The 27,259-nt window shown below is 36.2% G+C and overlaps 1 protein-coding gene and 1 non-coding gene across 2 annotated transcripts; both read right to left on the reverse strand.

The window, feature by feature from the left end:
* Positions 1 to 16,373: 16,373 nt before the first annotated feature.
* LOC144255966 (olfactory receptor 1A1-like) lies at positions 16,374 to 17,303 on the reverse strand. The gene has a single exon (XM_077801135.1). It carries the CDS (start codon positions 17,301 to 17,303, stop codon positions 16,374 to 16,376), a length of 930 nt encoding a protein of 309 aa, XP_077657261.1.
* An 8,863-nt stretch (positions 17,304 to 26,166) lies between these two features.
* LOC144256309 (U6 spliceosomal RNA) lies at positions 26,167 to 26,272 on the reverse strand. The gene has a single exon (XR_013344081.1). It is a non-coding gene; the product is annotated as a U6 spliceosomal RNA (small nuclear RNA).
* Between the last annotated feature and the right edge of the window lie 987 nt (positions 26,273 to 27,259).

The raw sequence follows: 27,259 nt of genomic DNA on the forward strand, positions 1-27,259 counted from the left end.
AGATTTTGATGTGTTGTGTCTATGTTCTCGTTTACCTCTAAGAATTTTTTAAATCTCCTCCTTGATGTCTTCTGTGACCCATTGTTCATTGAGTAGCATGTTGTTTAGTCTCCAGGTGATGGAGAAATTTTTATTTTTTACTTTGTCGTTGATTCCAATTTCATTCCATTATGATCTGATAAAATGCATGGTAGTATCTCTACATTTCTGTATTTGCTAAGATTAGCTTTGTGGCATATTATATGATTTATTTTAGAGAAGGATCCAAGTGTTGCTGAGAAGAAAGTGTATCTGCTTGAAGCAGATTGAAATATTCTGTATATGTCAGTTAAGTCTAAGTTATTGATTGTGTTACTGTGTTCTATGGTTTCTTTATTCAACTTTTGTTTGGAAGATATATCCAGTGGTGAGAGAGGTGTGTTAAAGTCACCCAAGATGATTGTGTTGTGGTCAATTTAACTCTTGAACTTGAGAAGAGTTTGTTTAATGAGCATAGGTGTACCATTGTTTGGGGCATATATATTTATGATTGTTATGCCTTTTTGGTGTATGGTTCCCTTTAGGAGTATGTAATGTCCATCTTTATCCCTTTTGATTAACCTTGGCTTGAAACATACTTTATTTGTTATGAGGATGGAAACCCCTGCTTGCTTCCACAGTCCATGTGAGTGGTATGATTTTCCCCAACCTTTCACCTTCATTCTGTGTATGTCTTTTCCTATCAGATGAGTCTCCTGGAGGCAGCATATTGTTGGATCCTTTTTTAATCCAATCTGCTAGCCTATGTCTTTTGATTGATGAGTTTAAGCCATTAACATATAGGGTTACTATTGAGACATGGTTTGTATTTCCAGTCATATTTGTTTATTTTTGTTATTTTACTTGAATTAGTTTTCCTCTTTGATTAGTTTTTTTCTTTAGTGTACTATCTCCCTCTGCTGATTTTCATTGCTGTTTTTCATTTCCTCTTCATGAAATATTTTTCCAAGGATGTTTTGTATTGCTGGTTTTCTAGCTATAAATTCTTTTAACTTTTGTTTATTGTGGAAGGTTTTTATTTCATCTTCAAATCTAAAGCTTAATTTTGCTGGATACAAGATTCTTGGTTGGCACCCATTATCTTTCAGAGCTTGATATATGTTGTTCTAGGGTCTTCTAGCTTTCAGTGTCTGTGTTGAAAAATCTGCCATTATCCTAATTTGTTTTCCCTTGTATGTAATCTGATTCCTTTCTCTTGTGGCTTTTAAAATTCTCTCCTTATTCTGTATGTTGGGCATTTTCATTATAATGTGCCTTGGTGTGGTTCTGTTGTGATTTTGTACATTCAACTTCCTGTAGGCTTCTTGAATTTGGATTTTAAGTTCATTCTTCATGTTTGGAAAGTTTTCTGAAGTTATTTCATTGAGTAGATTGTTCATTCCTTTGGTTTGGACATGAATGTCTTCCTCTATCCCAATAACTTTTAAATTTGGTCTTTTTATGCTATCCCATATTTCTTGAATGTTCTGCTTGTGGTTTCTTATCATTTTTTCTGTGTGGTCTATGTTCTTTTCAAGATGATTTATTTAGTCTTCATTGTCTGATGTCCTATCTTCTAAGTGGTCTACTCTGTTGGTTATGCTTTCATTTGAGTTTTTAATTTGTTTTTTATTTCTTTCATTTCAAGGATTTCTGTTTCTTTTGTTGTATAACCTCTATCTCCCTGTTGAGGTGATCTTTTGCTTCTTGGATTTGTTTATGTAACTCCTTGTTGAAGTGATCTTTCACTGCTTGTATTTGCTCTCTTATATCTTCCTTGAGTTCACAGAACATTTTAACCATTTAAATCCTGAAATCTTTCTCTGTAGTTTTTTCTACTGTAGCTGCCAATGATTCTAATGATGTGTTATCTTGATTTGTTTGTGGAACTTTCTTCCCTTGTCTTTTCATGTTGTTCATGTGTCTTCCTTTCTAGCTCTGTGGATCTGGTGTGTTATTGTTTGTACCTGATAGATTTGTAGTGCTCTTGCAGTGTTCCAAGATATCTCCTTTGTGGGGAAGGACAATGTTAACAGATTCCAGTATCAACAATACATCATCTATGAACAAATTGTTGTTATTAAGACATTTACAGTTTAGTGTGAATGTCTGGAAATGTTGGCTTTAATTATTATTTAAAATATAATCAGTAGTTTCATAAAAAAGTTTACTGTTTCTGGCAATGGACAATGAACTCGGGGTCAGGCATAGGATGATATGTTGAGGGGAGAAGATGTGAGGGTATAGAGTTAGTATATCTTATGGAGATATATTATGTGATGGAGAAATATAGTGAAGAGGGTTAGTAGCAGGAGAATGCATAGGAGGTAATTTGGGGTAGACAATTATGTGGGAAGAGAGTAGAGTATATAAAACACACATATGTCTTTAGAAAAATACAGGATGTTAAAATAGTATTATTTGGAGGGTGAAGGAAGAAGAAAGAGAAAAAAGCAACAAAGAAAGAAAAAAAATGAGAGAAAAAAGAAAGAAAAAAGAAAAAAAGAAAAAGCAAGAAAAATGGGCTTATGAATTTCTCTATATTATATTATTGAGGTGACTTAGTCCTCAAAGTCTTATTTCATGCAAAGTTCTTGGGTTTACATATGTTGGGGATGTGAGGACCAGAGGATAGAAGGGTAGAAGAGAAAGAAGAAGAGAGGAAAAAAAATACTCTTAGAGATCTGTTTTTTTTTTTCTCTTCTCATCCAGTAGGTGGAGTTGTCTCATCCAGTAGGTATCTCTGCCCTCAGGATGGTGTAGGTAACCACTGTGTGAAGACTGGACCTGGTGTGGAGCATCTGGAAGTGGGGAGTGCCACCCACCAGTCCCAGCAGGGAAATAGCACCTCACAATCTTTTTTGTGACCACATGTCTGACTTGAGCCCCCAGTGTCGTCTCCTTCTCTTGCCTAGAGATTTCCCAAATCCTGATCTCTCTGTTATGCTCCCCTCCCCTCTCTTATTTATCAGGTCCCAACTGCGGGACCTCTCATCCCAGGCTCACACCAGGTGGGCCGTGCTCTGTTCGCACTGCACTCCTGTCCAACTGAGATCTGCTTTTGTGTTTGGTGGTCACTGTGCTGAGTATCACTGCTGGGGAGGGGAAGAATTGGAATCAGGTACCTGCTCAAATGGCAATCCGATCTGATAGCCACGCCCACCATAAAATGGCCAGGAAGGTTTTCCAAGATAGCCCAGGGATATCTGGTGAGGTGGGGAGAGCTGGGTGATGGCCTCTGCTATGGGTAGGTAGCAGCAGAGTGACCTGTGTGGGAGCAGTGTGCAGTCTGGAGTTCTGTAGAGGTGCTGTTAGGTGATTCTGCTAAGCCCCCTGTGAGCCGTGCATGAGCTAGAACTTCGGGCTTTGGGTCTGGAGTCCGGAGACTTACTTGAGCCCAGAGGTTCTGATTTCTGCAAGAGTGGTTGCAGTGCTGGTGACTTCTGTGAAAATCCAGTGGCCCCTGGAGATCCAATCTGGGAACTGCTCCCACCTAATATGAAGAGAACATTGAGCCAAGACGGTGGTGGTCTGCTTTCAGCACTGGTCTGTCTGGTGAGGTGGGGGGAGCAGGGTGATGGCATTGTGCTGTGGGTAGGTAGCAGCTGAGTGACCTGCTTGGGAGCAGAGCAAAGTCTTGACAGTCTGCAGATGTGTTGATCGGTGATTCTGCTAAGGCACTCGCTGAGTCTTGCATGAACTGGAACTTTGGGCTTTGGTTTCTGCTTGAACACTGAGGCCCGGAACCTTTCATGGGGTCACAACACTGGTGATTTCTGCAGAGAGTAGCTGTATAGGGGTCCTCTAACCCTCTCAGAGATGCAGTATTCTGACCAGGTGAGATATGGATCACAGAGCAACACAGAATGCTGCCTCCCTCTGGTCCACCATCTTGAAACTGTCCTGATTATTTCTTTATGACAACAACTTTCAAAATTCCTTCTTCTAGCTTTCTGTCATGTACAGTATATAATTGATTTTATGGTCATCATACTGTGCAGTTGCACCCCAGAGATTCTTGCTTCTATAAACTATAACTTAGTTCCTATTGATGAGCCTTTCTTCATTCCCCAAGGCTCTGGTAACCACCATTGTACTCTCACCTTCTATGAGGTCAACTTTTAGTGCAATCATGCAGTACTCATCTTTCTGTGCCTGACTTAGCTCACTTAACATAATGATCTCAAGTTCCTTCCAGGTTGTCTCTAATAACAGAATTTTATTTGATTTTTTATAACTGAATTGCTGTGACCAGTATGGCCAATCTAGCAAGTTCTGACGATTTGTGAAGGGGGATAAAAAAATAAAGACTTATAGATGTAGATTGTGAGGATATAGCTGGGGTCAGATGGAGCACTACTCTCTGATGGAGAAGCAGATCTAAAGAATGACACCAGCAATCTTTATTTATATATGTCTCATTATCAGATTAAAGACTATGCAAGCATTATTCTTTGTATTCATGAAAGTTACAGAGCTAGCAACATTATGCACTTATTTCAACAGTTTACATTCTACAGTTGCAATGTGCAATGTTTGGAGCTTTGTGTCGCTCTCAAGCAAGTCCATTGTTTAAAGTTACTGTTAGGCAGGCATGTTCAGGAGCATTGGAACTTGGTGAAACATTGTGGTTGTCTAGCAAGAAAGTTCTCTGTTCCCAGGAGCTGTGTGCCTGAGATCAAGGTTGAGGCTAATTAGACTCTGGCACAAAGCCTTCTCATGAAGGGCATTACCACAGCAGTGAGGCATCCTGCACCTTTGCACAGAAAATTTCCCAGGCACCAAAGCATGTCAAAACCATGAGGTCATCAAAGACCCCAATCTCAGACACTGCTCTCCCATTCTTTGTCACTGGAGTTTACACTGAATAGTATTTTATTGTATATATGTACCATATTTCCTTTATCCATTCACCAGTTGATGGATCCATAGGTTGTTTCTATTTCTTGACTGTTGGGAACAGTCCTGCAATGAACATGGAGTGCAGACATCTCTTTGACATATTGATTTCATTGTTTGGGGATACTTACCCAGTAATGGGATCATTGGATCTCATGGTAGTTCTATTTTTAAATTTTGAGGCAGAATATACATCTACTTTCCATCTTGGCTGCACTAACTACATTACCAACAACAGTGTGTAAGTGTTCCCCTTTCTTCAAATCCTTGACAGAAATTGATTTATCTTTATAGTCTTTTTGATATTAGCCATTTTTACTTGGTAAGGTGATATCTCATGGCAGTTTAGATTTGCATTTCACTGATGATTGGGTATGTTGAATATTTTTTCATGTATCTGTTGGCCGTTTGCTTGTCTTCTTTTTAGAAATATTTATTTAGGCTTATTGGCCATTTTAAGGTTGGTTGCTTTTTACCTATTGAGATTTTGGAGTTTGCTATATATTTTTAATATCAATTCCTTGTCAGTCAGATATATATATATATATATATATATATATATATATATATAGATAGATAGATAGCAAGCAAATATTTTCTTCTATTCTGTAGGGTGTTTATGCACTCTGTTGAGCCTTTCCATTGCTGTGCAGAAGCCTTTTAGTTTGATGCAATCCCATATGTTTATTTTTATTTTCATTTCCTGTATTTTTGATATATTGTCCAAAATGAGCAAGGGCTCACACCAGTGTCCTGAAAAATATCTCCTATGTTTTCTTCTGTAAGTTTCATCCACTGGTTGGCTAGTTTCCAATGTTACTTTTAAAACTTTGGTTCCTCATGAGTTGATCCTTGTAACTGGTGAGACACCAGGGTTCTAGATTCATTATTCTGCATGTGGATATTCAATTTTCCCAACACCATTTATTGAAAAGACTTTCCTTTCTCCAATGAGTATCATTATACCTTTGTTGAAAGCAGATAGCTGTAGATGCATGAATTTACTTCTAAATTCTCTGTTCTGTTCCATTTTGGGTCTATGTGTCTGTTTTTATGTAAACACCGTGGTATTGAGATTACTAAGGTTTGTAGTATGTTTTGAAGTCAGGTAGTATAATGATTGTTGCTTTGTTCTTTACTTCAAAATGGCTGTGGCTGTTTGGGATTTTAAAATACCTTCCATATAAACTTTAGAATTGGATTTTCTAACTCTGTGAAGAATGTCATTTGTATTTTGATAGGCATTGCATTTAGTCTGTAAATCGCTTTGGGTGGTATATATATTTTAACAATTTTGACTTCTACTCATTGAACACGATGTATTTCTACTTTTGTGTATCCTCTTTAATTTCTTTTTAAAAATATTTATTTATTTATTTATTTTAGTTATTGGCGGACACAACATCTTTGTATGTGGTGCTGAGGATTGAACCCGGACCGCACGCATGCCAGGCGAGCGCGCTACCTCTTGAGCCACATCCCCAGCCCTCTCTTTAATTTCTTTCAACAATCATTTCATAATTTCCATTGAAAAGATTTTTTACCTGGGCTTGGGCTGTACCTCAGTGGCAGAGCACTTGCCTAGCATCTGTGAGGCACTGGGTTTGATCCTTAGCACCACATAAAAATAAATAAATAAATATTAAAAAGAGAGATTATTCTATTTTAAAAAGATATTTTGCTTCTTTGGTTAAATTTATACCTAGGTGCTTTACTTTTTATATAGCTATTGTAAATGGATTTGAATTCTTGGATTCTATTTTAGATTATTTACTATTGACATATAGCAATGCTACTGATTTGTGTCCTACATCTTTGCTGAATTCATGTATTAGTTTTAATATTTTTTTGGTGGCATTTGGGGGATACATACACACACACACACACACACACACATGTTATCTTCAAACAGTGACAATTCAATTTTTTCTTTTCCAGTCTGATTGCTCTTTATTTCTTTTTCTTTCCTAACTGTTCAGGTTAGGATTTCTAGCACTATATGAATAAACATAGTGAAAGTGGATCTTTGTATTGTTTTTTCCAGGCCTTAAAGGAAAGCTTTCAAATGTTTTCTCATTCAATATAATGTTAGATTCTGGGTTATTATAAGTGGCCTTTGTACAGTATGTTCCGTGTATACCTAAACTGTTCAGCATTTTTATCATGAAGAGATGTAGAGTTTATCAGATGCCTTTTCTGCATCAATTAAGATGTCATGTGGTTTTTGTGCCTCAATCTCTTGATATGGTATATCATGTTTATTGATTCATCTATACTGAAACATCCTTATACATCAGAATGAATCCCACTTGATCATGGTGAATAATTGCAGCAGCCTGGCTGGCTGGGCAAACTAACCGGGGGGTGACGAACAACTTGTGTACATAGATACAGCAGGAGTGGGAGCCATTTATTGTAGGACCGGAGGGGTATATATACATTACACACAGCTTATCTTAATTAACATAAGCTAGATACAGCAGTCAACCAATAAGGAATCTCCACACTTAATGGCTCACTGGCGTTACTTCACAAACCACTCCCTCTGCAATATGCCAGGCGCCATCTTGACTTGTTTACAGACTCTAACAAATAATCTTTTTAATGTGCTGATAGATTTGGCTTCCTAGTTTTTGTTAAGGATTTTTACATCTATGTTCATCAAGGATATTGGTCTATAGTTTTCTTTTTTGTTGTGTATTTATCTGGTTTTTGTATTAGAGTAATGCTGGCCTCATAATGTACTTTTGGAAGAATTCTCTCCTATTTTATTATTTTGAAGTAAGTCATGATTAATTGGAATTATTTTTTCTGTAGTGTTTGGCAAAATTCAACACTGAAGCTATCTAAACCTGGGCTTTTCTTTGATGGGAGGCTTTTTAAAATAAAAAAAAAAATATTACTGACCCAATCATTGGAGCCTCCAGAAATGTAGTGGGCAAGTAAAAGCAGGACGAATGCTTGCATGTCTGCCTGTATTTCACAAATGTTCCCTTTGCTACCTTAATCTTTGGGTCAGACTCCTGCTCAACTCTGCACATAGATATGTTGATGATTTAAGGTGTGTTTGACTAAAGCAGGTAACTCCCACCCTTCAAAATTGAAGTCATAGAGATAGAATTGGCCAAGATATTTTCAGGATTCGTAGAGACATCATGGTGAATGGGTTGTCAACCACCAGCTTTTATAACTCCCTAGTCTAGACCACTAGAGTGACACCTAGAAGTCTCCAATCATTGGCTCAAACCTAAAGCAGGGCTTGGTCATTGTCCTAACTCACTCAGTCTTGCCTCTCTGACTTGTCCTTTCACTGAGTCACTCTCTGGCAGTCACCTCAGATTCCAGAAACAACAGGTTGGAATCATAAACTTCTTGTGACAAGAATCAAAATTATACCCCAAGCAGCATCAACCAGGCACTGTGTGGCCCATCTTCAGGTAAAGATCAACCAGAGCACAGTATGACAGGACTGCTTGACAGTCATACTGTTGTACCCTCTACTCTGGACTTTTGTTTCTTCTCTGTATAATCCTGAAGCTCTCAACAATACCCAAAAGACAGGACTGAGAATGTGGATCACCCCCACCCACTGCCATTTCTTTCCAATGTGGCCACACTTAGCATAAAATTCCTTTCCTGTGTTTACCACCACTTGTCTCCTGTTTGGTCCATTGGAGAAAGTGCTGAATATGCACTGTTAGGATTCCCAGAGTCTTGTCCATCTGGCCTAGGTTTCTGGCAACAATAGTACTTTAAGTATCTGGAAGAAAACTTAACAAACATAAAAGCCATTTATGGAAGGGAGTGGAAAAAAAATTGAAAATACCTTTTTTCGTGTGTTCTTAAGACATCAAGAATAAGATACAATTTAAAGAAAGGAAATTTAGATGAAAATGAAATTGATCTGCAGACAATTGACAAAAATTAATAAGAAGCAGAAACAGCAGTTTCACCATGGCAGAATAAAGGTCACTTTCCTGGCTTATCCCTGGTGTGAAACCAAGGAAGCAGATAGGCAAGCTTTTCAGCAAGTGGGTGATCAAAAGAAATGGTGGGGGATACTTTTTTGGAATTTAATACTGGACTCCGGATGTTGGATATAATAACATAAGGAAGAAATCCTCAGCGCCACAGTCACTGCCACAGCGGGAAGCACCAGCCAGAGTGGTCCCTCAGTGAGCAAAATGGAAGGACAGGGGAATTGAAGGAACCCACATTTTTGGGAGGCCTGAGACATGTCTGGGTACAGAGTTTAGTGACCAAAGACACTGCCCATCTAAACCAAAAGGCATGCTACACAATATCCTTGTGTGGGAAAAGAAGCCACCTTCTTTCCAGGCTGCCTGCAAAGGACGAGAAAGAAACCATTTAGCAGCCACAGCATGGGGGCCAGCAGCTGAGGGAGCTGATTCCTGGCAAACCCAAGTGTGGCCTGAAATATAGGCCTGGCTTATCCACACTGTATGCCATACAGTGTGCCTAAGTGTCCAGGAGAAAATCAAACATGAAGAGAACTTTACACAGGGGATAAATGGTTGTGGATACCCACCTGGCTCTCCCACTTCCCCCTCCAGTCTGGCTGCTTGCATGACTGACTGGGAGAGACGCATCTGGCCAGGAATTCAAAAGGGTGTGGATAGGAGAGATTGAGTTTAGAGACTGGACTCAAGACCAGTAAATGTCAGGCCCTCGGGTGACATAGTGGTCTAAGAATTGGCTCCTCCACCACATGAATGAAACCCAGGGGAGATCCCTGGGATGCAGTCTTCTAGTGTGCAGGAACAATTGCTGGGCCCTGGAGTTGGGCTGATTTAAAGTCACCAGAACAATTAAAATTCAATGAAAAGGAGCTGGGGTTGTGGCTCAGTGGTAGAGCACTCACCTTGCACATGCAAGACCCTGGGTTCAAACCTCAGCACCATAAAAAAATAAATAAGTGAAATAAAGGCGTTGTTTCCAACTGCAACTAAAAAATAAATATTTTTTAAAAATTCAGTGAAAAAAACCAAAGCCCATCTAAGCCTAAACTTGCCTCCAGGAATTTGGCCTACAGGATTACCTCTCTTTCCCGTGACCCTACCTAACACTACTGAGAAGGGAAGCTCCAAATCTTTTGCATGCCCATGGACACAATTCTTTAATTTTCATCAAGATTTCTCTCTTCTCTGTTTAATTGTGATCTTAATGGTTCATAGACATTTTTGCATATTCATATTTGTTTTTTCTCATTTACAGGATTTTTGAAACCAGTTATTTTTCATGAATTAGTATTTTTGGGACTAGGATGTTTGATTAGTATATTTCAGTTTTGTTTTGTATTCTTTTATTGTTATTTTTAAGTTTAAAAATTTTTTCTTTATATATATATATATTTTTTTCTCTCTCACTAATATTTTCCCCTTGATTCTCTTTATCTATTTTCATCTGCTAACAGCTAATCTCGATTGTTTCACTCTTTCTTGCTTCCTTTAATTTTTTACTTCTATATTCTCTCCTCCTCAAAATGAAGGAATCAATAAACCAAATTAAAAATTCAATGCAATGTGTCACCAGTAGACTGGACAGAGTTTAAGACAATGAAAACAAAATATATAATCTTGAAAACAAAGTTGAGTATACAGAAAAGATGTTAAGAGACCATGAACAGAACTTCCAAGAACTATGGGATAACATAAAAAAAATTAAGATTTATTGGGTTAGATGAAAGCTCAGAGATACAAACCAAAGGAATGCACAACCTCTTCAGTAAAATAATATAAGAAAATTTCCCAAACCTAAATAATGAAATGGAAAATCAAACACAGGAGGCTTACAGGACCCCAAATAGGCAAAATTACAACAGACCTACACATTATTATGAAAATACCAAATATATAGAATAAAGATAGATTTTTATAGGCTGAAAAAGAAAAATGGCTGGTCACATTTAGAGGGCAACCAATCTGGATCCAGTTGGTTTCTCAACCCAGACCCCCCCCCCCAAAAAAAAAAGCAGGTCTAGGAATAATATATAACAGCTCTGAAAGGAAATGGATGCCAGCAGGAATAATATACCCAGGAAAATTAAACTTCAGAAATGATGATGAAATAAAAGCTTTGAATAATAAATAAAAGTTAAAAGAATTCACAACTAGAAAGCCTGTTCTACAAAACATATTCAATAAAATATTTCATGAAATGAAATAAAATAAAAGTAAAACCAGCAAAGGAAGGAACTAACTAGAAGAATAGTCAATCAAAGGAGAAACTAATTCAAAGTAAAAACAAGAAATAATTAAAAAAAACAGGGAATAAAAATCGTTTATCAATAATAACATTGAATGTAAGTGGCCTAAACTCATCAATTAAAAGAAACAGACTGGCAGATTGGATTAAAATAAAGGACCCAACAATATGCTGTCTCTGAGAGACTCATGTCATAGGCAAAAACATCCACAGACTGAAGGTGAAAGTATGGGAAAAAATATATCATTCACATGGATTTCATAAAAAGGGGTTTCTATCCCAAATAAGAGAAAGTGATCAGAGGGTCAAAGAAGGACATTAAAAACTGCTTAAGGGAATTATACATCAACAAGGCATGATGATCATAAATATTTATGCCCAAACAATGGAAAATCTATGTACATAAAAAAATCCTTCTCAATTTTAAGAATCAAATAGACCACAACATACTAATACTGGGTGACTTTAATACACCTCTCTCACCACTGGATAGGTCCTCCAGATAAAAAACCAAAGAAAGAAACTATAAAAGTAAAAAATACAATTGATAATTTAGATTTAACAAAACACATCCATAATATTTCATTCAGCAATGACCAAATATGCTTTTTACTTTGAAGCACACAGATTCTTATCTACAATAGACCATATCTTGGGCCAAAGGCAACTCTTAGCAAATTCAAAAAATAGAGATAATTTTACTCTGCATTCTATCAGATATAATGGAATGAAATTAGAAATCAATGATAAAATAAAAATAGAAGCTACTCTAACACCAGGAGACTAAATAAATATGCTATTGAGGGATTAATGGATAGCAGAAGAAACAGAGTGAAAAAAAATATTTGGAGGTAAGTGAGAGTAACAATATAATATATCAAAATCTCTGGGACACTATGAAGGCAGTTCTAAGAAGAAAGTTCATTGCATTGAGCTCATTCTTCAAAAGAATAGAAAGTCACCAAATAAATAAGCTAGCAGTACATCTAAAAGCCCCAGATAAAGAAGAACAAATTAAAAACAAAAGCTATAAAAGACAGAATATAATTAAAATCCAGAACTGAAACCAATGAAATTGAAACAAAAAATTCAAAACATTGATGAAACAAAAAAAGTTGGTTCTTGGAAAAAATAAATAAAATTGATAAATCCTTAGCCCAGCTAATGAAGAAAAAGAGACAGAAAACTCAAATTACTAAAATTCATGATGAAAAATGAAATATTACCATAGGCACTACTGAAGTACACTTTATATCAGAAACTATTTTGAAAATTTATTCTCTAATAAAACAGAAAACCTTGAAGACATGGACAAATTTGAAGAGACCTATGATCTTCCCAAATTGAATCAGGAGGATATAAAAAATTTGAATAAATCAATTTTCAGCAATTAAATTAAAGATGCCATTTAAAGCCTAATGACAAAGAAAAGTCCAAGAAAAGATGGATTCTCAGCTGAGTTCTACCAGACCTTCAAAGAAGAACTAACACTAATCCTCCTTAAAGTATTCCATAAAATAGAAGAGGAGGGAACCTTTCCAAGCTCATTCTATGAAAACTAATATCAATCTGATACCAAAACCAGACAAAGACACAGCAAGGAAAGAAGACTTCAGACCAATATCCTGATGAACATAGATGCAAAAATTCTTAATAAACACTGGCAAATTGCATACAAAAACATATTAAAAAGAGTGCATCATGATCAAGTGAGGTACATCCCAGGGATGCAAGGTTGGTTCAACATATGGAAGGCTATAAACATAATTCATCACATCAATGGACTTAAAGACAAGAATCACGTGAGTATCTCAACAGATGCAGAGAAAGCATTTGACATAATACAGTATCCATTCATATTCAAAACACTAGAATAACTAGAGATAGTAGAAAGATACCTCAACACTGTAAAAACTATTCATGTGAAACCCACGGCCAACATCATCCTAAACAGAGAACAATTGAAAGATTCCCTCTAAAAAGTGGAACACGACAAGGATACCCCCTTTCACCACTTCTATTAAACATAGTCCTTGAAACTTCAGCCAGAGCAATTAGAGAGAAGAAAGAAATTAAAGGAATATGGAAAGGAAAATTTTGCTGGTGACATGATTCTATATTTAAAAGACCCCAAAACCTCCACCTGAAAGCTTCTAAGTGAATTCAGCAAAGAGGCAGGATAGAAAATTCATACCCATAAATCAATTGCATTCTTGTACAATTGACAGTCATGAATCAATTGAAATAAAAATTAGGAAAACTATTCCATTTACAATAACCTCAAAAAAGATTTAGGAATCAATCTAACAAAAGATCTGAAAGACCTCTACAATGAAAACTATAAAACACTAAACAAAGAAATTGAAGAAGACCTTAGAATATTGAAAGATTTCTCATGTTCTTGGATGGGAAGAATTAATATTGTCAAAATGGCTATATTACCAAAAGCACTATACAGATGTCATGTGATTCCTAATAAAATTCCAATGATATTCTTTACAGAAACAGGAAAGGAAGTCAATAAATTCATTTGGAAACAGAGAGGCACAGAATACCCAAGGGAGAAGAGTGAAGCAGGAGGCATCACAATAGCAGACTTTAAATTATACTGAAGCTATGGTAAACAAAAACAGCATAGTATAGGCACCAAAGAAACACAAAGACCAATGTAACAGAATAGAAGATAGGGAGACAAACCACCAAAAATACAGTTATCTCACACTAGACAAAGTCACCATAAATGTATATTGGAGAAAAGATAGCCTTCTCAACAAATAGTTCTGGGAAAACTGGAAATCCCTATGTAGCAAAATGAAATCAAACTTTTATTTCTCACCTTGCTCAAAACTCAACTCAAAGTGGATCCGGGACCTAGGCATTAGACTAGAGACTGTGCACCTTCTAGAAGAAAAAGTAGGCCCAACTCTCTATTGTGTTGGCTTAGGAACCAAATTTTTCAACAAGACTCCTAAAGTGCAATATATAAAATAAAAAATCAGCATATGAGATTTTATCAAACTAAAAACTTCTTCACTGCAAAGGAAACAGTCAAGAACACGAAGAGAGGGCCTACAGAATGGGCGAAAATTTTTGCCACTTACATACACCTCAGGTAGAGCATTAAATCCAGGATATATAAAGAACTCAAAAACTTAACACACATACACACACACAAACAAACAAAAAAAAACCCACCCAAATGCTCCATCAATAAATGTGCAAAGGAACAGAACAGACACTTCACAGAAGAAGAAAAACAATCAGTCAACAAATACATAAAAGACTGGTCAACATCTCTATCAAGTAGAGAAATGCAAATTAAAACTACACTGAGATTTCATCTTACTCCCATCAGAATAGCAATTATCAAGAATATAAATAACAATAAATATTGATGAGGCTGTAGTGGAAAAGTTACACTTATACAAGGTGGTAGGACTGCAAATTTGTGCAGTCACTCTGGAGAACAATGTGGAGATTCTCAGAAAATTTAGAATGGAACCACCATTTGACCCAGTTATCCCACTCCTTAGCATATATCCAGAGGAGTATACATCAATATTTATGGCAGCTCAATTCACAGTAGCTAAACTATTGAACCAACCTAGGTGCCCTTCAACAGATGAATGGATAAAGAAAATGTGGTGTATATACACCATGGAATATTATTCAGCCATAAAAAGAATGAAATTATGGCATTTTTTCCATTGAATGAATGGAATTGGAGACTATCATGCTAAGTGAAATAAGCCAATCCCCAAAAAACAAATGCTAATATTCTCTCTGATATGTGTATGCTAACACAATAAGGAGGTGGAGGGAAGAATAGAAGTTCATTGGATTAGATAAAGGGAATGAAGGTAAGGGAGGGGGATGGGAATAGGAAAGACAGTAGCATGGATCGATAATTATTTTCCTGTGTTCACCCGACCAGCGTAACTCCACATCAGGTACAAGCATGAGAATGGGAAGTTATACTCCACGTGTGTATAATATGTGAAAATACAATCTAGTGTCATGTATTTCTAAAAAGAACAAATAAAAAAATGAACCACATCTCCAAACTGATGACTGCTCAGGATTCTGTCTAACCTTTACAACTACAAACAGTAGTTCTTATTTTTAATTTCCCTTTTGTTATGAGGGAGGGCCTGAATCTTCAAAACAAAGTAAGAATTGCATTAAGTAGCACTGGGTAGCCCTGCATGATTTTCCTCTGTTCTCCCACATCCATTCTTCTCTGCTCCCATCAGGCTCTGCACCCAGGGAAGTTGATCCATGTGGACCCCACAATGGGCTGCCTTATGCTCTGGCTCCTGATTGGGTCAATGGAGAGCTACAGAAGAAATACGATAAGGAAAGAGAGTGAGGTGAGTTTATTCCTCAACTGCTAATTCTTTTTTTTTGGTCAATGTACCTTCATTTCATGTTGCCATGAATTATGACAGCAATTTATTACACCAGCACTATATTCATTAATTAAATGAGAATAATTATTATTTTAATCTATAGAGTCCTTTTAGAAAAAAACCTTATAATCTTAAGAGACAGTCTGTGTTAATCAAATATGAAGGAAGCACAAAAGTATATTACCAGATTGCTGAAAGATTTTAAGGATGGATAAATCATGTCTAGTCCAGTTATCTCTAATCATTATCAGACTATGCATGAGAGACAATCTTATCATTCATCCATTCCAACTTTGCCCATGTTTACTTTAGGGGACCAAGATTGTGAAAATATAGTCACATGTGAACATAGCTCCTGCCCTTGGGGGATTGCAAGCTTAGTAGGCAGGATTATACCTAATCATATCATCAAGAACATTAATCAAATAGAAATTGGCATGCAAATGGTGACCTGAAGTCTTCAAAGCATGAGCTGAGGTGATCACACCCTGTAACACAGGCAGGACTGATATTAGGATTCCAATATGTATATATAAAACCCGAGGCTCACACTTTTCCAATTTTACTCTGCTAGTCAGTTGTCTAAGTGAAACATGAACCCCATAGCGGTGCTGCTGCTCTGCCAAAAGGAACATAAATGTGGTCAAAGTGATGATTTTCATAAATTGTTTTATCAAATGTCACAAGATTTTGGAAACTAGGAATTTAAGGCTGCAAAGTTCCAAGGCAGAACTTCTCTATAGAAGAAGATACTGGAGGTGGAATTCCAAGTTCCTTCCTCCCAGTGGTGAACACTGTATGCAGTGTATGACCTCACATTGGTTATGAAGAGCTTCTTCTGTGAAAGAGTTTCTTCAGAGCAGCCTTCATGTCTTGGTTTCTCAGACTGTAGATGAAAGGATTTAACATTGGGGTCACTGTCATGTACATCACAGCAAGCACAGCATCCTTTAGGCTGTAAGTGGTCAGAGGTCGGAAATACATGCCCATGACTGTCCCATAGTACAAGGAAACAACTGTGAGGTGAGACCCACAGGTAGAGAAGGCTTTGCATACACCCTTCGTGGATGGAACGCGGAGGACCGTGGAAAAGACACGAACATAGGAGACAAGGATGCACAGTAATGGCACAGAGAAAACAGCAACCCCTAGGTACATCATCTTCACGTTCAAGTGTATGTCAGAACAGGACAGCTTGAGCAAGGGAGAAATGTCACAGTAGAAGTTGGCCACTTCCTTACTGCCACAGAAGGACAGACCAGCTGTGAGCAGAGTGTGAGGAAGGGCATTGGTGTTTCCAATCACCCAGGATGCAACCACCAGCAGGACACAGGACCTTGGACTCATGATGGCTGTATAATGAAGAGGGTGGCTGATGGCCACCGCTCGATCATATGCCATGGCCGCCAGCATGTAGCTGTCTGTGTTGGCCAAAGCTATCATGAAATACATTTGTGTCAGGCATCCCCCAAAGGAGATGGCTTTGCTGCCCAGGAGATGATTGGCCAGCATCTTAGGGATGGTTACAAAGGAGAAGAAGATGTCGACAAGGGAGAGGTTGGCCAGGAGGAAATACATGGGGTTGTGGAGATGGCTGTCAGAGAGAATGGCGAGGATGATGAGCAAGTTTCCCACCACTGTGATGGGGTAAATGAACAGGAAGAGGATGAAGAAGAAATCCTCCTGCTCCTGCTGACCCGTGACTCCCAAGAGGATGAACTCCATGGTAGAAGACTGGTTTCCTTCCCTCATGGTTCCTTCAACATGAAAGGCAAGAAGAGTCCAGAATTATTAGTGCTATTACTGTGCATTATGATCTTCTGTATGCAGCACTTCTAACTCCAGTGATCTGCTTTCTCAATGCCTGCATTTTTAAAATCCAGAGATACTCAAACTTTGAAGAAACATATCTGTTGGTCTCTGGGACTAATTGACATTCACTCCATCACTCATGTCTGAGAAGTGAGCAACGTGTGAATCAGAAATGCTCATCCTCCCCTGTCAGTGCACCCTAAACTCTCAAGACTCAATCATTTCATAATTAAATCTCATATTCCATGGTCTAGAGTCTATATTAGACCTTATGGAAAAATCAAAATATGTGTCAAATACAGTTTATTCATTCATTCATTCATTCAGTGGATAAGACATAGTCCCTGCTCTCAAGGACCTGATAATTTAATGGAGAAGCCAGAACACACACTGATTTTATTATATATGATAAGGAACAGATGGCCTTTGGAGTTTTGGACTAATTTCTCCAGGCCATGGATCAATTAGTAGATAGATGGGCCTGGAAATGTGGAATTGTTCTATTTACCAAACAAAGAGTGATCCCAGACCCCATAAGGTAATGGGTCTGTAGGGGCATTGGGAGATTGGAAATCACAAGGATCTCTGGGTTTAGATTCCACCAAATTAAACCAGTGAATTTTCTCCCTTGGTGTCTCTTTTTGGAAATAGACTTTTGCTGTTGTTACAGAGTGTGTGAGAATTACAGACCACCATGCTTATTGAGCAACATTGAAAGGGAAAAAAATCCTTTAGTGAGCAAGACAGGCAAGCAACTGGGAGCAGGCTAGTGCCTCAAAGAACTCTCAGCACTTGAACTGTGGAAGCACAGCGTTTATAAAAACAAAAAACCACCAAAACCACAAGGATGTAGGTGAGAAAAGACTTTGTTGAGACAGATATTTTGATTACATGAGAGAATTGTTTTGATTATACATTTCAGAGTCATTTTTGTTATATATGAGGGCCATAGTCAGGGCCGTGGAAGGTCCTACTCTACTGTCAACATACATACAGCTGTCAGGAGGCTGAAAAGAAAACATTTTAAGCAAACATAAAATGGAGTCAGGTCAGAACAAAATGGTATTATTTTGATTCTTTTATATTTCACCACTTCCTTTAAGATGTTTTGTATCTGACAAGCCCTCAAATATATAGAATCACCATGCTTTTCTCTTCAGACTTCTTTCTGTTCTTAGTTATTTTGCATTGTGACTCATGCAACTCCACAGTACCTACAAAAACTGTTTAATAAGCTCACAGGTCTAGTTTGGCAGGCCTAGTCTCTTCTTTTCATGTCAATCATCTGGACAACATGTTTTGCCACCCCACTTAGTATATATTTAGTCTAAGAAGAATGCAAGATTTTGGAAAGTGGAATATCATATATTGTTTATTTTTAACTTCTCCAGAATGATAATGGATAAGTGTTGTTCTTTGTAAATACCTATAAGCTTTCCCTCCACATTGCTTGAGTGAATCCTGGTTTATTGTATTCCCTACATGTAGGATACTCACAAGAAAAATCTCCCAATTTAGTTCTTATCAGTGCCTTGGTTATTTTGATTCTTGTTTTACTATAATGTCTATGTCATTCTGCCTTTATAACTAAGAAATTATTTCTAATTTATGTAAATTAAAAAATATTATTTCAAAAAGATTCTACATTAAAAATAGTTGTAGAAAATTTTGAGGCCTCTAGAAATAATTCTAACTAAAGAGGTCCAAAACAGGGAACTTTAGGATCTGGACTCAGGCTGAGGTTTGTACCTACCCTGATTTAACTACTGCAACTCAATGTGACTTTTGAAAATTTATTTCACCTGTTAAATAATATCTTATAAAATGGCATAATAGTTCAACTTACCTTGTAGGGGCTTTGCAAAGGTCAAGGAAAGGAATGCATGTGGTGAAGATGCTGGCGATCTACTGCTTGATGTTGGTGTTATAAATCATCTGTAATGTCCACAGCCCTCACCTGTGGAGTCAGCTTAGATGTTATCAAGAAATGTCCTGGACAGGAGGCTGTCACTGCTTTTCCACACATGGGAAGTTTGCAGGCAGCTGGTATACCATCGGCTAGCCTTCCTTTTGGAGTTCAAGCTTGCCTGGGTCTCTGTGAGCAAGGTAGAGAAGACAGGTCCAGGATGGTTTGGAAAGAGGCACTCTTAGTTGACCTATGGAATAGAAGGGACAGAAAGAACTGTTCAGGATGGAGCCTGAGAAGGAGAGATCTAGTTTCCAATTCAAAAAAGCTGGGTAGGCCATAGGAGAAAGGTGGTTAGTAATGAGCCACCAGGTTATAAGTCTCCTAAGCCACGACTCTCCTGTGTCTTCATTCAGGTCAAAGAGTAATTGTTGGGACTCATTGACACTCCTGGTCCCTGAGGGGATATAGTGGCTCCCAACAGTGATCTTCCCCAGAAGGTAGGATGAGTGAAAAGACTTCTTGGAGACTGTGTCTCCAGGGTCTGAGCTGTGGGCTGACCTATTCTACCTCTTTGTGATCTCTCCTCTGTTGTTTAGCTTACTCTTGAATCCCCCTATTGGGAGTTGCAAGGACTATGGTTCAGTTGAGCTTCTGGCTTTTCTACCTTCCTATTCTGTTAAGTGTGACAAAGAAAAAGAATTGTACTTCATTTTTTTCCATTGAATTTGACTTGGAGAGTTTTAGGGTGCAAGGTATACTCTCTTTAATGTAGCATGCAGAGAGTTGGTCTCCACATTTTCTAGGTACTTAAGAGATGAAAAGGATCTAGATGTCATGTAGTCCACTTTATGCATATGTCATCTTTAGAATAGCTCTGAATAATGGTTATTGTCCCATGATTTAGCACTTCCTATGGTAGTTAGCCACTATCTCCTGTAGAGGGTAATGGTGATTATAAACCTTGAAAGCATGACCCATTGACTCTGCAATTTAGTAAATATAACTGACCTTGAGCCATTATTTATGGAAATAATAATGATAATGAGAAAAACATTGTTATAATAATGATTGAATGAATTAGTAGCTGGAAAAATTCTTTTTTTATTTAAAAAAAATTTATATTTAGAATACAAAGTTATTCAATATACACAATATAGACACATTCTCCATACAAGGAAAATTATTCAAAAGCCTAAGACCAAAAATCTTGAAAACAAATGAGTCTTAGTTTTTGTTCTTAGAATGTTCTGGGTGCAAGATACCTTGTATAATTATCTAATCCACAACTTCACCTGTAAGCTGAAACTGCTTCTGTGAGAAAGAAGTTCCTTTTAAAAATCTGTTCTTTTTAGATATACATGACACTAGAGTGTATTTTGACATATCATACATACATGGAGAATAACTTCTCATTCTTGTAGTTGTACACGACGTTAAGTTACACTGTTCATATATGAACATAGGAAAGTTATGTCTGGCTCATTCTACTGTCTTTTGTATTCCCATCGTACCTCCTTTACCTTCATTCCCCTTTGTCTAATCCAATGAACTTCTATTCTTCCCTCCCCTCTCCTTGTAACAGAGAGAGCATTCAGCTTTTTTTTTTTTTTTTTTTTTTGGCATTGCCTTATTTTACTTAGCACGATAGTCTCCAGTTCCATCCATTCATCAGCAAATGCCATAATTTTATTCACTTTATGGACAAGTAATATTCCATTGTGTATATGTACCACATTTCCTTTATTCATTCCTGTGTTGAGGGGTACGTAAGCTGGTTCCATAGTTTAGCTATTGTGAATTGTGTTGCTATAAACATTGATGTAGTAAGCTGTTTTTAAGTCCTTTGGGTATAGGCCAACAAGTGGGATAACTGTGCCAAATGGTGGTTCCATTCCAAATTTTCTGTGGAATCTGCTTTGCAGAGTGGTTTCACCAATTTCTAGTACCACCAACAATGTATGAGTCTTTCACCTCTTTTTTCAGATTTATTCTAAAATATTTTATGTTACTTTTTTAGGCTATTGTGAATGGGATAGTTTTCTTAATTTCTCTTTCATATGATCTATCACTGATATACAGGCATGCAATTGATATATCAGGGTGAATTTTATATCCTGCTACTTTGCTGAATTCATTTATGAGTTCTAGAAATTTTCTGGTGCAGTTTTTTTTTTGGGTGGGTCTTCTAAATGTAGAATCATGTTGTCAGCAAATACGGATAGTTGGAGTTCTTCTTTTCCTATTTGTATCCCCTTAATTTCTTTCTTTTCTCTAATTGCTCTGGTTAGAGTTTCAAGGACTATGTTGAATAGAAGTGGCGAATGTGGGCATTCTTGTCTTGCTTCAGTTTTAGAGGAAATGCTTTCTTCATTTAGGATGATGTTGGCTTTGGGTTTAACATATATGGCTTTTATAATGTTATGGTGTGTTCATACTATCCTAAGTTTTTCTAGTGTTTTGAACATGAATGGATACTCTATTTTGTCCAATACATTTTCTGTGTCTATTGAGATAATCATGTGATTCTTGTCTTTAAGTCTATTGATGTGAAGAATTATGTCTATTGATTTCTGTATGCTGAACCAACATTACATCCCTGGGATGAATCCCACTTGATCATGGGACTATACTATCTTTTAAAAATGTTTTGAATGCAATTTGCCAGTATTTTATTAAGAATTTTTGCATCTATGTTTATTGGGGATATTGGTCTGAATTTTTAATTTCTTGTTGAATCTTTGGTTTTGGTATTAAGGTGATAATAGCTTTGTAGAATGAGTTTGGAAGGGTTCTTCCTTTTCTATTTCAAGGAATATTTTAAGGAGGGTTAGTATTAGTTCTTCTTTGAATGTCTGGAAACCAAGGCTGAGAATCTGTCTTCTCTTGGGCTTTTATTGGTTAGTAGGCTTTTGATGGCATCTTTAATATCCTTGCTTGAAATTGATCTTTTTAAATTTTACGTATCCTCCTGCTTCAATTTGGGTAGGTCATATATCTCTAGAAATTTGTTGATGTCTTAAAGATTTTCTCTTTTATTAGAGTGTAAAATTTCAAATTAGTTTCTGATTATCATTTGTATTTCAATAGTGCCCATTGTGACATTTCCTTTTAATTACAAATTTTAGTAATTTGAATTTTCTCCTTTTTCTTCATTAGCTTGGCTAAGGGTTTATCAATTTTATTTTTTTGTTTTGTTTTGTTGATTTTTTAAATTTTATTTGTTTCAATTTCATTGATTTCAGCTCTGATTTTAATTATTTCCTGTATTGTACTGCTTGTGGTGTTGATTTGTTCTTTTTCTAGGGCTTTGAGATATAATGTTAGGTTATTTATTTGGCGACTTACTATTCTTTTAATGAATGAGCTCAATTCGATGAACTCTCCTCTTAGAACTGCCTTTATAATGTCCTAGAGATTTTGATATGTTGTATTGCTTATTTTTTAATTTCATCCCTGATTTCCTGTGCTATCCATTGATCATTCAATAGCATATCATGTAGTCTCTAGATATGAGAGTAGCTTCTATTTTTTATTTTATTGTTTATTTCTAATTTATTTCCATTATGATATGACAGAATGCAAGGTGTTATCTCTCCTTCTTCTTTTTTTTGATAAGAGTTACCTAATATCATGGTCTATTTTAGAGAAGGATCTATGTGCTGCTGAGAAGAAAGTATATTCAGTCATTGATGGAAGAAATATTTATATATGTCTGTTAAGTCTAAATTATTAATTGTAGTTTTTTAGTTCTATAGCTTTTTTATTTAGTTTTTATTTGGAAGATCTATCCAGTGGTGAAAGAACTGTGTTAAAGTCACCCCAGTATTATTTAATGTGATCTATTTGATTCTTGAAATTGAAAAGAATTTTTTTGATGTACATAAGTGCTCCATTGTTTGGGGCATAAATATTTATGATTGTTATGTCTTGTTGATGTATAATTTCCTTAAACAGTATGAAATGTCCTTCTTTGTCCCTGCTGAATAACTTTGGCTTGAAGTCCATTTTATCTGATATGTGCATAGAAACTCCTGCTTGTTATGAGATCCATGTATATGACATGTTTTTTTTTCCTATACTTTTATCTTCATTCTGTGGATGTCTTTGCCTATGAGGTGAATCTCATTTGTTGGGTCTTATTTTTAATCTGATCTGCCAGTCTATGTCTATGTCCTTTGATTGATGAGTTTAGGCCATTTTCATTCAATGTTATTATTGAGAAATGATTTTTTAAATATTTATTTTTTTAGTTGTAGTTGGAAACAATAACTATATTTTATTTATTTATATGTGGTGCTGAGGATTGAACTCAGAGCCTCGCATGTGCTAGGTGAGCACTCTACTGCTGAGCTACAACCCCAGCCTGAGAAATGATTTGTATTCCCTGTCATTTTGATTTATTTTTGGTTTTTAATTTGAAGTAGTTTCTCCTTTGGTTGACTATTCATCTAGGGTAGTTTCTTCCTTTGCTGTTTTTTTCCCTTTTATTTTTCCTTTCTTTTCATGAAAATTTTTATTGAGTATGTTTTATAGAACAGACTTTCTATTTGAGAATTCTTTTAACTTTTGTTTATCATTCAGTTTTTATTTCATTATAATTTCTGAAGCTTCATTATACAAAATACATGTATGAAGATGTGAATTTGGTGTCAACATACCTTATATATAATCAGAGATGATAAATTATGGTATAATGGTATATTAAGAATTGTAATGCAAAAATAAATAAATAAATTAATTTTTAAAAAGAAAATATGAAACATAATGGGAAATTATGAGCTAATATTTGAAGATAGCTTTGATGATGTGAAAATTCAACTTGTTTATATAAGCTAACTAGACTTACATGCTTGGACAGTTAGTTTCCCTATTGATGAGCTTATTGCTAAAAAACAAAATGGGACAAAGAATGATAATTTGATATTCTCTTGGTTGGTCTCAATGACCAGGAATTATTAGAGGACATTGACAATATATGAATTCTAGATAGGTGAGCAGGAGATTCAGGAGATTAGCTATCTGATTTAACAATATATGTGTGTGTTTTTTTAAGAGAGAGAGAAAGAGAGGGAAGTTTTTTAATATTTATTTTTTAGTTTTCGGCGGACACAACATCTTTGTATGCGGTGCTGAGGATCTAACCCGGGCCGCACGCATGCCAGGCGAGCGCGCTACCGCTTGAGCCACATCCCCAGCCCATGTGTGCATTTTTGGTGAGATTTATAGGCAACCTCTAACTAAGTACATAATATATCAAGGAGTGTGTAAGACAAAAATGGTGGATGATTAAAATTCACAAATAGTTTCTATTAATTCAGAACTGTGGTTTTCCAGTAGTGCAGGGTAAAGTTATTTTGTATTACACTTCAGATGACATGAACAAGCAAGTAAGTAGATGGGTCCCAGGCCTCAAATCTTGCCTCAAGCAGACCAGGTTGACTTTTATTCCTTTTACTTAAAATGTTACATAAATGTTTCTTTTAGGTTAAGGGTTTAGGTTGAAAAAACTTTGAAAATTCCTACATAAAAATTATATTTAAAATACTTCTAAACAATTCGTAAATGATCAAAATGTTTTATTTTTTTAAAAAGAAAACTATCGTTTATTCTTATCTAAAAAAATAATTTCTGAAGCTTAATTTTTCTGGGTATAGGATTCCTGACTGGCATTTATTGTCTTTCAGAACTTTTATATATTATTCCAAGACCTGATTGCTTTGGGGTTGTGGGTTGAGAAATCAACTGAGATCTGGATTAGTTTTCCTCTAAGCATGACCTGTCATTTTTCTCTGGCAACCTTTAACACTTTATCCTTATTTTGCATTTAGGTATTTTCATAATAATGTGCTTTGGTGTGGGTCTGTTATAATTTTGCATATTTGGTGTCCTGTAAGCCTCCTATATTTGATTTTCTATTTCATTATTTAGGTTTGGGAAATTTTCTGATATTATTTTATTGAAAAGATTGTGCTTTGATTTCTATCTCTGAGCACTTTTCTATTCCAATAAATCTTAAATTTGATCTTTTCATGTTATCCCATATTTCTGTTTATGATCTCTTAAAATCTTTTATGTCACCTTTATTTTCAGGATTGTAAATTTCATCTTCATTACCTGAAACTCTGTCTTTCAATTGTTCTAGTATGATGGTAATGCTTTCCATTGATTTTTTATTTGGTTTATTGATTTCTTCATTTTGAAAATGTATCCTTGCTTGTTTTTCAGAATATCTATTTATTGAAATGATCTTTTGCTTCCTGTATTTTTTCTCTGATTTCACTCCTTACATTGTCCTTTATCTCATGGATCAGTTTAAATATGTACATTCTTAACTCCTTATCTAACACTTATTTCTCTGTGGTTTTGATGGATTCTATTGGTTTTTTTTTCCGGGGGAGGGTATGATTTGTTCTCTTGGTTTTTCATGTTGTTTGTGTATCTACTCATCTAACAGTATGGATCTGAAGCAATAGAGTTTCTATCCTGTGGACTTATAGTGTCGCTGAGGTTTCCAGTAACTAACAGTTTAGGGTGAAACAAATAATAACAATCAATGCAAACAATAAACAGCATTAAACCAAATAGTTTCTGCTATGATGTTTACAATGTTAATTGTCATAATAAACAGGAACAATGTAATTAGTTATTGCACAATAAAACAATAAGTTTGCAAAAGAGTTTATAATTTCAAATGATGGACTGGGAGAGAAGACACATGATATAGGATGTGATGATTATGTGGGAGGAGGAGAGAAGATAGAACTAAAAAACTAGAGGAGGATTGAAAAAGAGAACAATAGAGATTTGCTGTTAGCAGAGGAAAAGACAGAAAGAGAATCAAGGGAAACAGATAAATGAGAGAAAAATATATATAAAGTGAAAATTTTAAAAATAAAAAATATGGAATGCTTCATGAATTTGCAAGACATCTTGTACAGTGGCCATGCTAATCTTCTCTGTATTGTTCCAATTTTAGTGTATTTGCTGCCAAAGTGAGCACTGGAAGAAATTTTTAATATGGTATTTGGAACAGAGTTAACTGGCATTTTACCACCTCTAAACCAACATCATAACATTACCCTTATGGAGTATTCACTTCCTGTTTTACTATATGTATATATGTATTTTACCACATCTTGTATCAGACTCTGCATGGTAGGTGTAAAATTCTTACAGGCTCTAAGTCTTTTTGCTTGCTTCTAAAAAGCCAGTACTTGGGGTATGTGAGTTGAAGTGCAGGAAGTTGGGTTCATTCAAGGGCCATCCCTGTGAAGATGGAGGGGCTGTCATCATTAAACATCCTCTTAGGGAACTCAGGTACTTGAAAGGGATTTCACAGGGAGGAAAGGAGGTGTGTGGGATGGTACAGGAAGGCTACCTACTGAATGGGGTCTTTGTCATCCAGGGGCTGTGTTTCTTTTATTTTCTTTCAGAATATCCCTGGGAGAACAATTAACTTTCATCTCATAGGCCATCTCTAGAATTCTTTAGATAGACACATTAATCCTTGCATGTTAAACAGTATTCCATTTATAACTATAGAACAGAATTAGAAGTCCTTGGCTCATACTTTGATATTATCTGAAGACCATCAACTGTCCCAGACTCTGAAAAACTAAAGGAAGGTTACTGATGAGGTGATCTCGGGACCAGTATTTATATCTTTTTCCTGCAATAGTTGAGTCCAACCATTAGCATATCATTCATTCAAAGGTGATTTTTTTTTTTTACAATTTCCAACACTTGGCAAAAGTAAAAACAAAAAAAATAACTTTACAAGGTGTAAATTGTAAAGTAGAGCTAATCTCAAATAGGGTGACTTAAGACACATGTTCTTGCCATTGTCCCTATTACAAAGTGTTGGGGATTGAAGCCTGGGGTGCCCTACCACAGAGCCACAGCCTCCTATCTTATTTATTTTTTATGTTGAGAGAGGGTTTTGCTAAGTTGTCAGGATGGGCTCAAATTTTTGTCCTCCTGCCTCAGA

The sequence above is a fragment of the Urocitellus parryii genome, chromosome 7 (assembly GCF_045843805.1).
Source record: "Urocitellus parryii isolate mUroPar1 chromosome 7, mUroPar1.hap1, whole genome shotgun sequence".
NCBI lineage: Eukaryota > Metazoa > Chordata > Mammalia > Rodentia > Sciuridae > Urocitellus > Urocitellus parryii.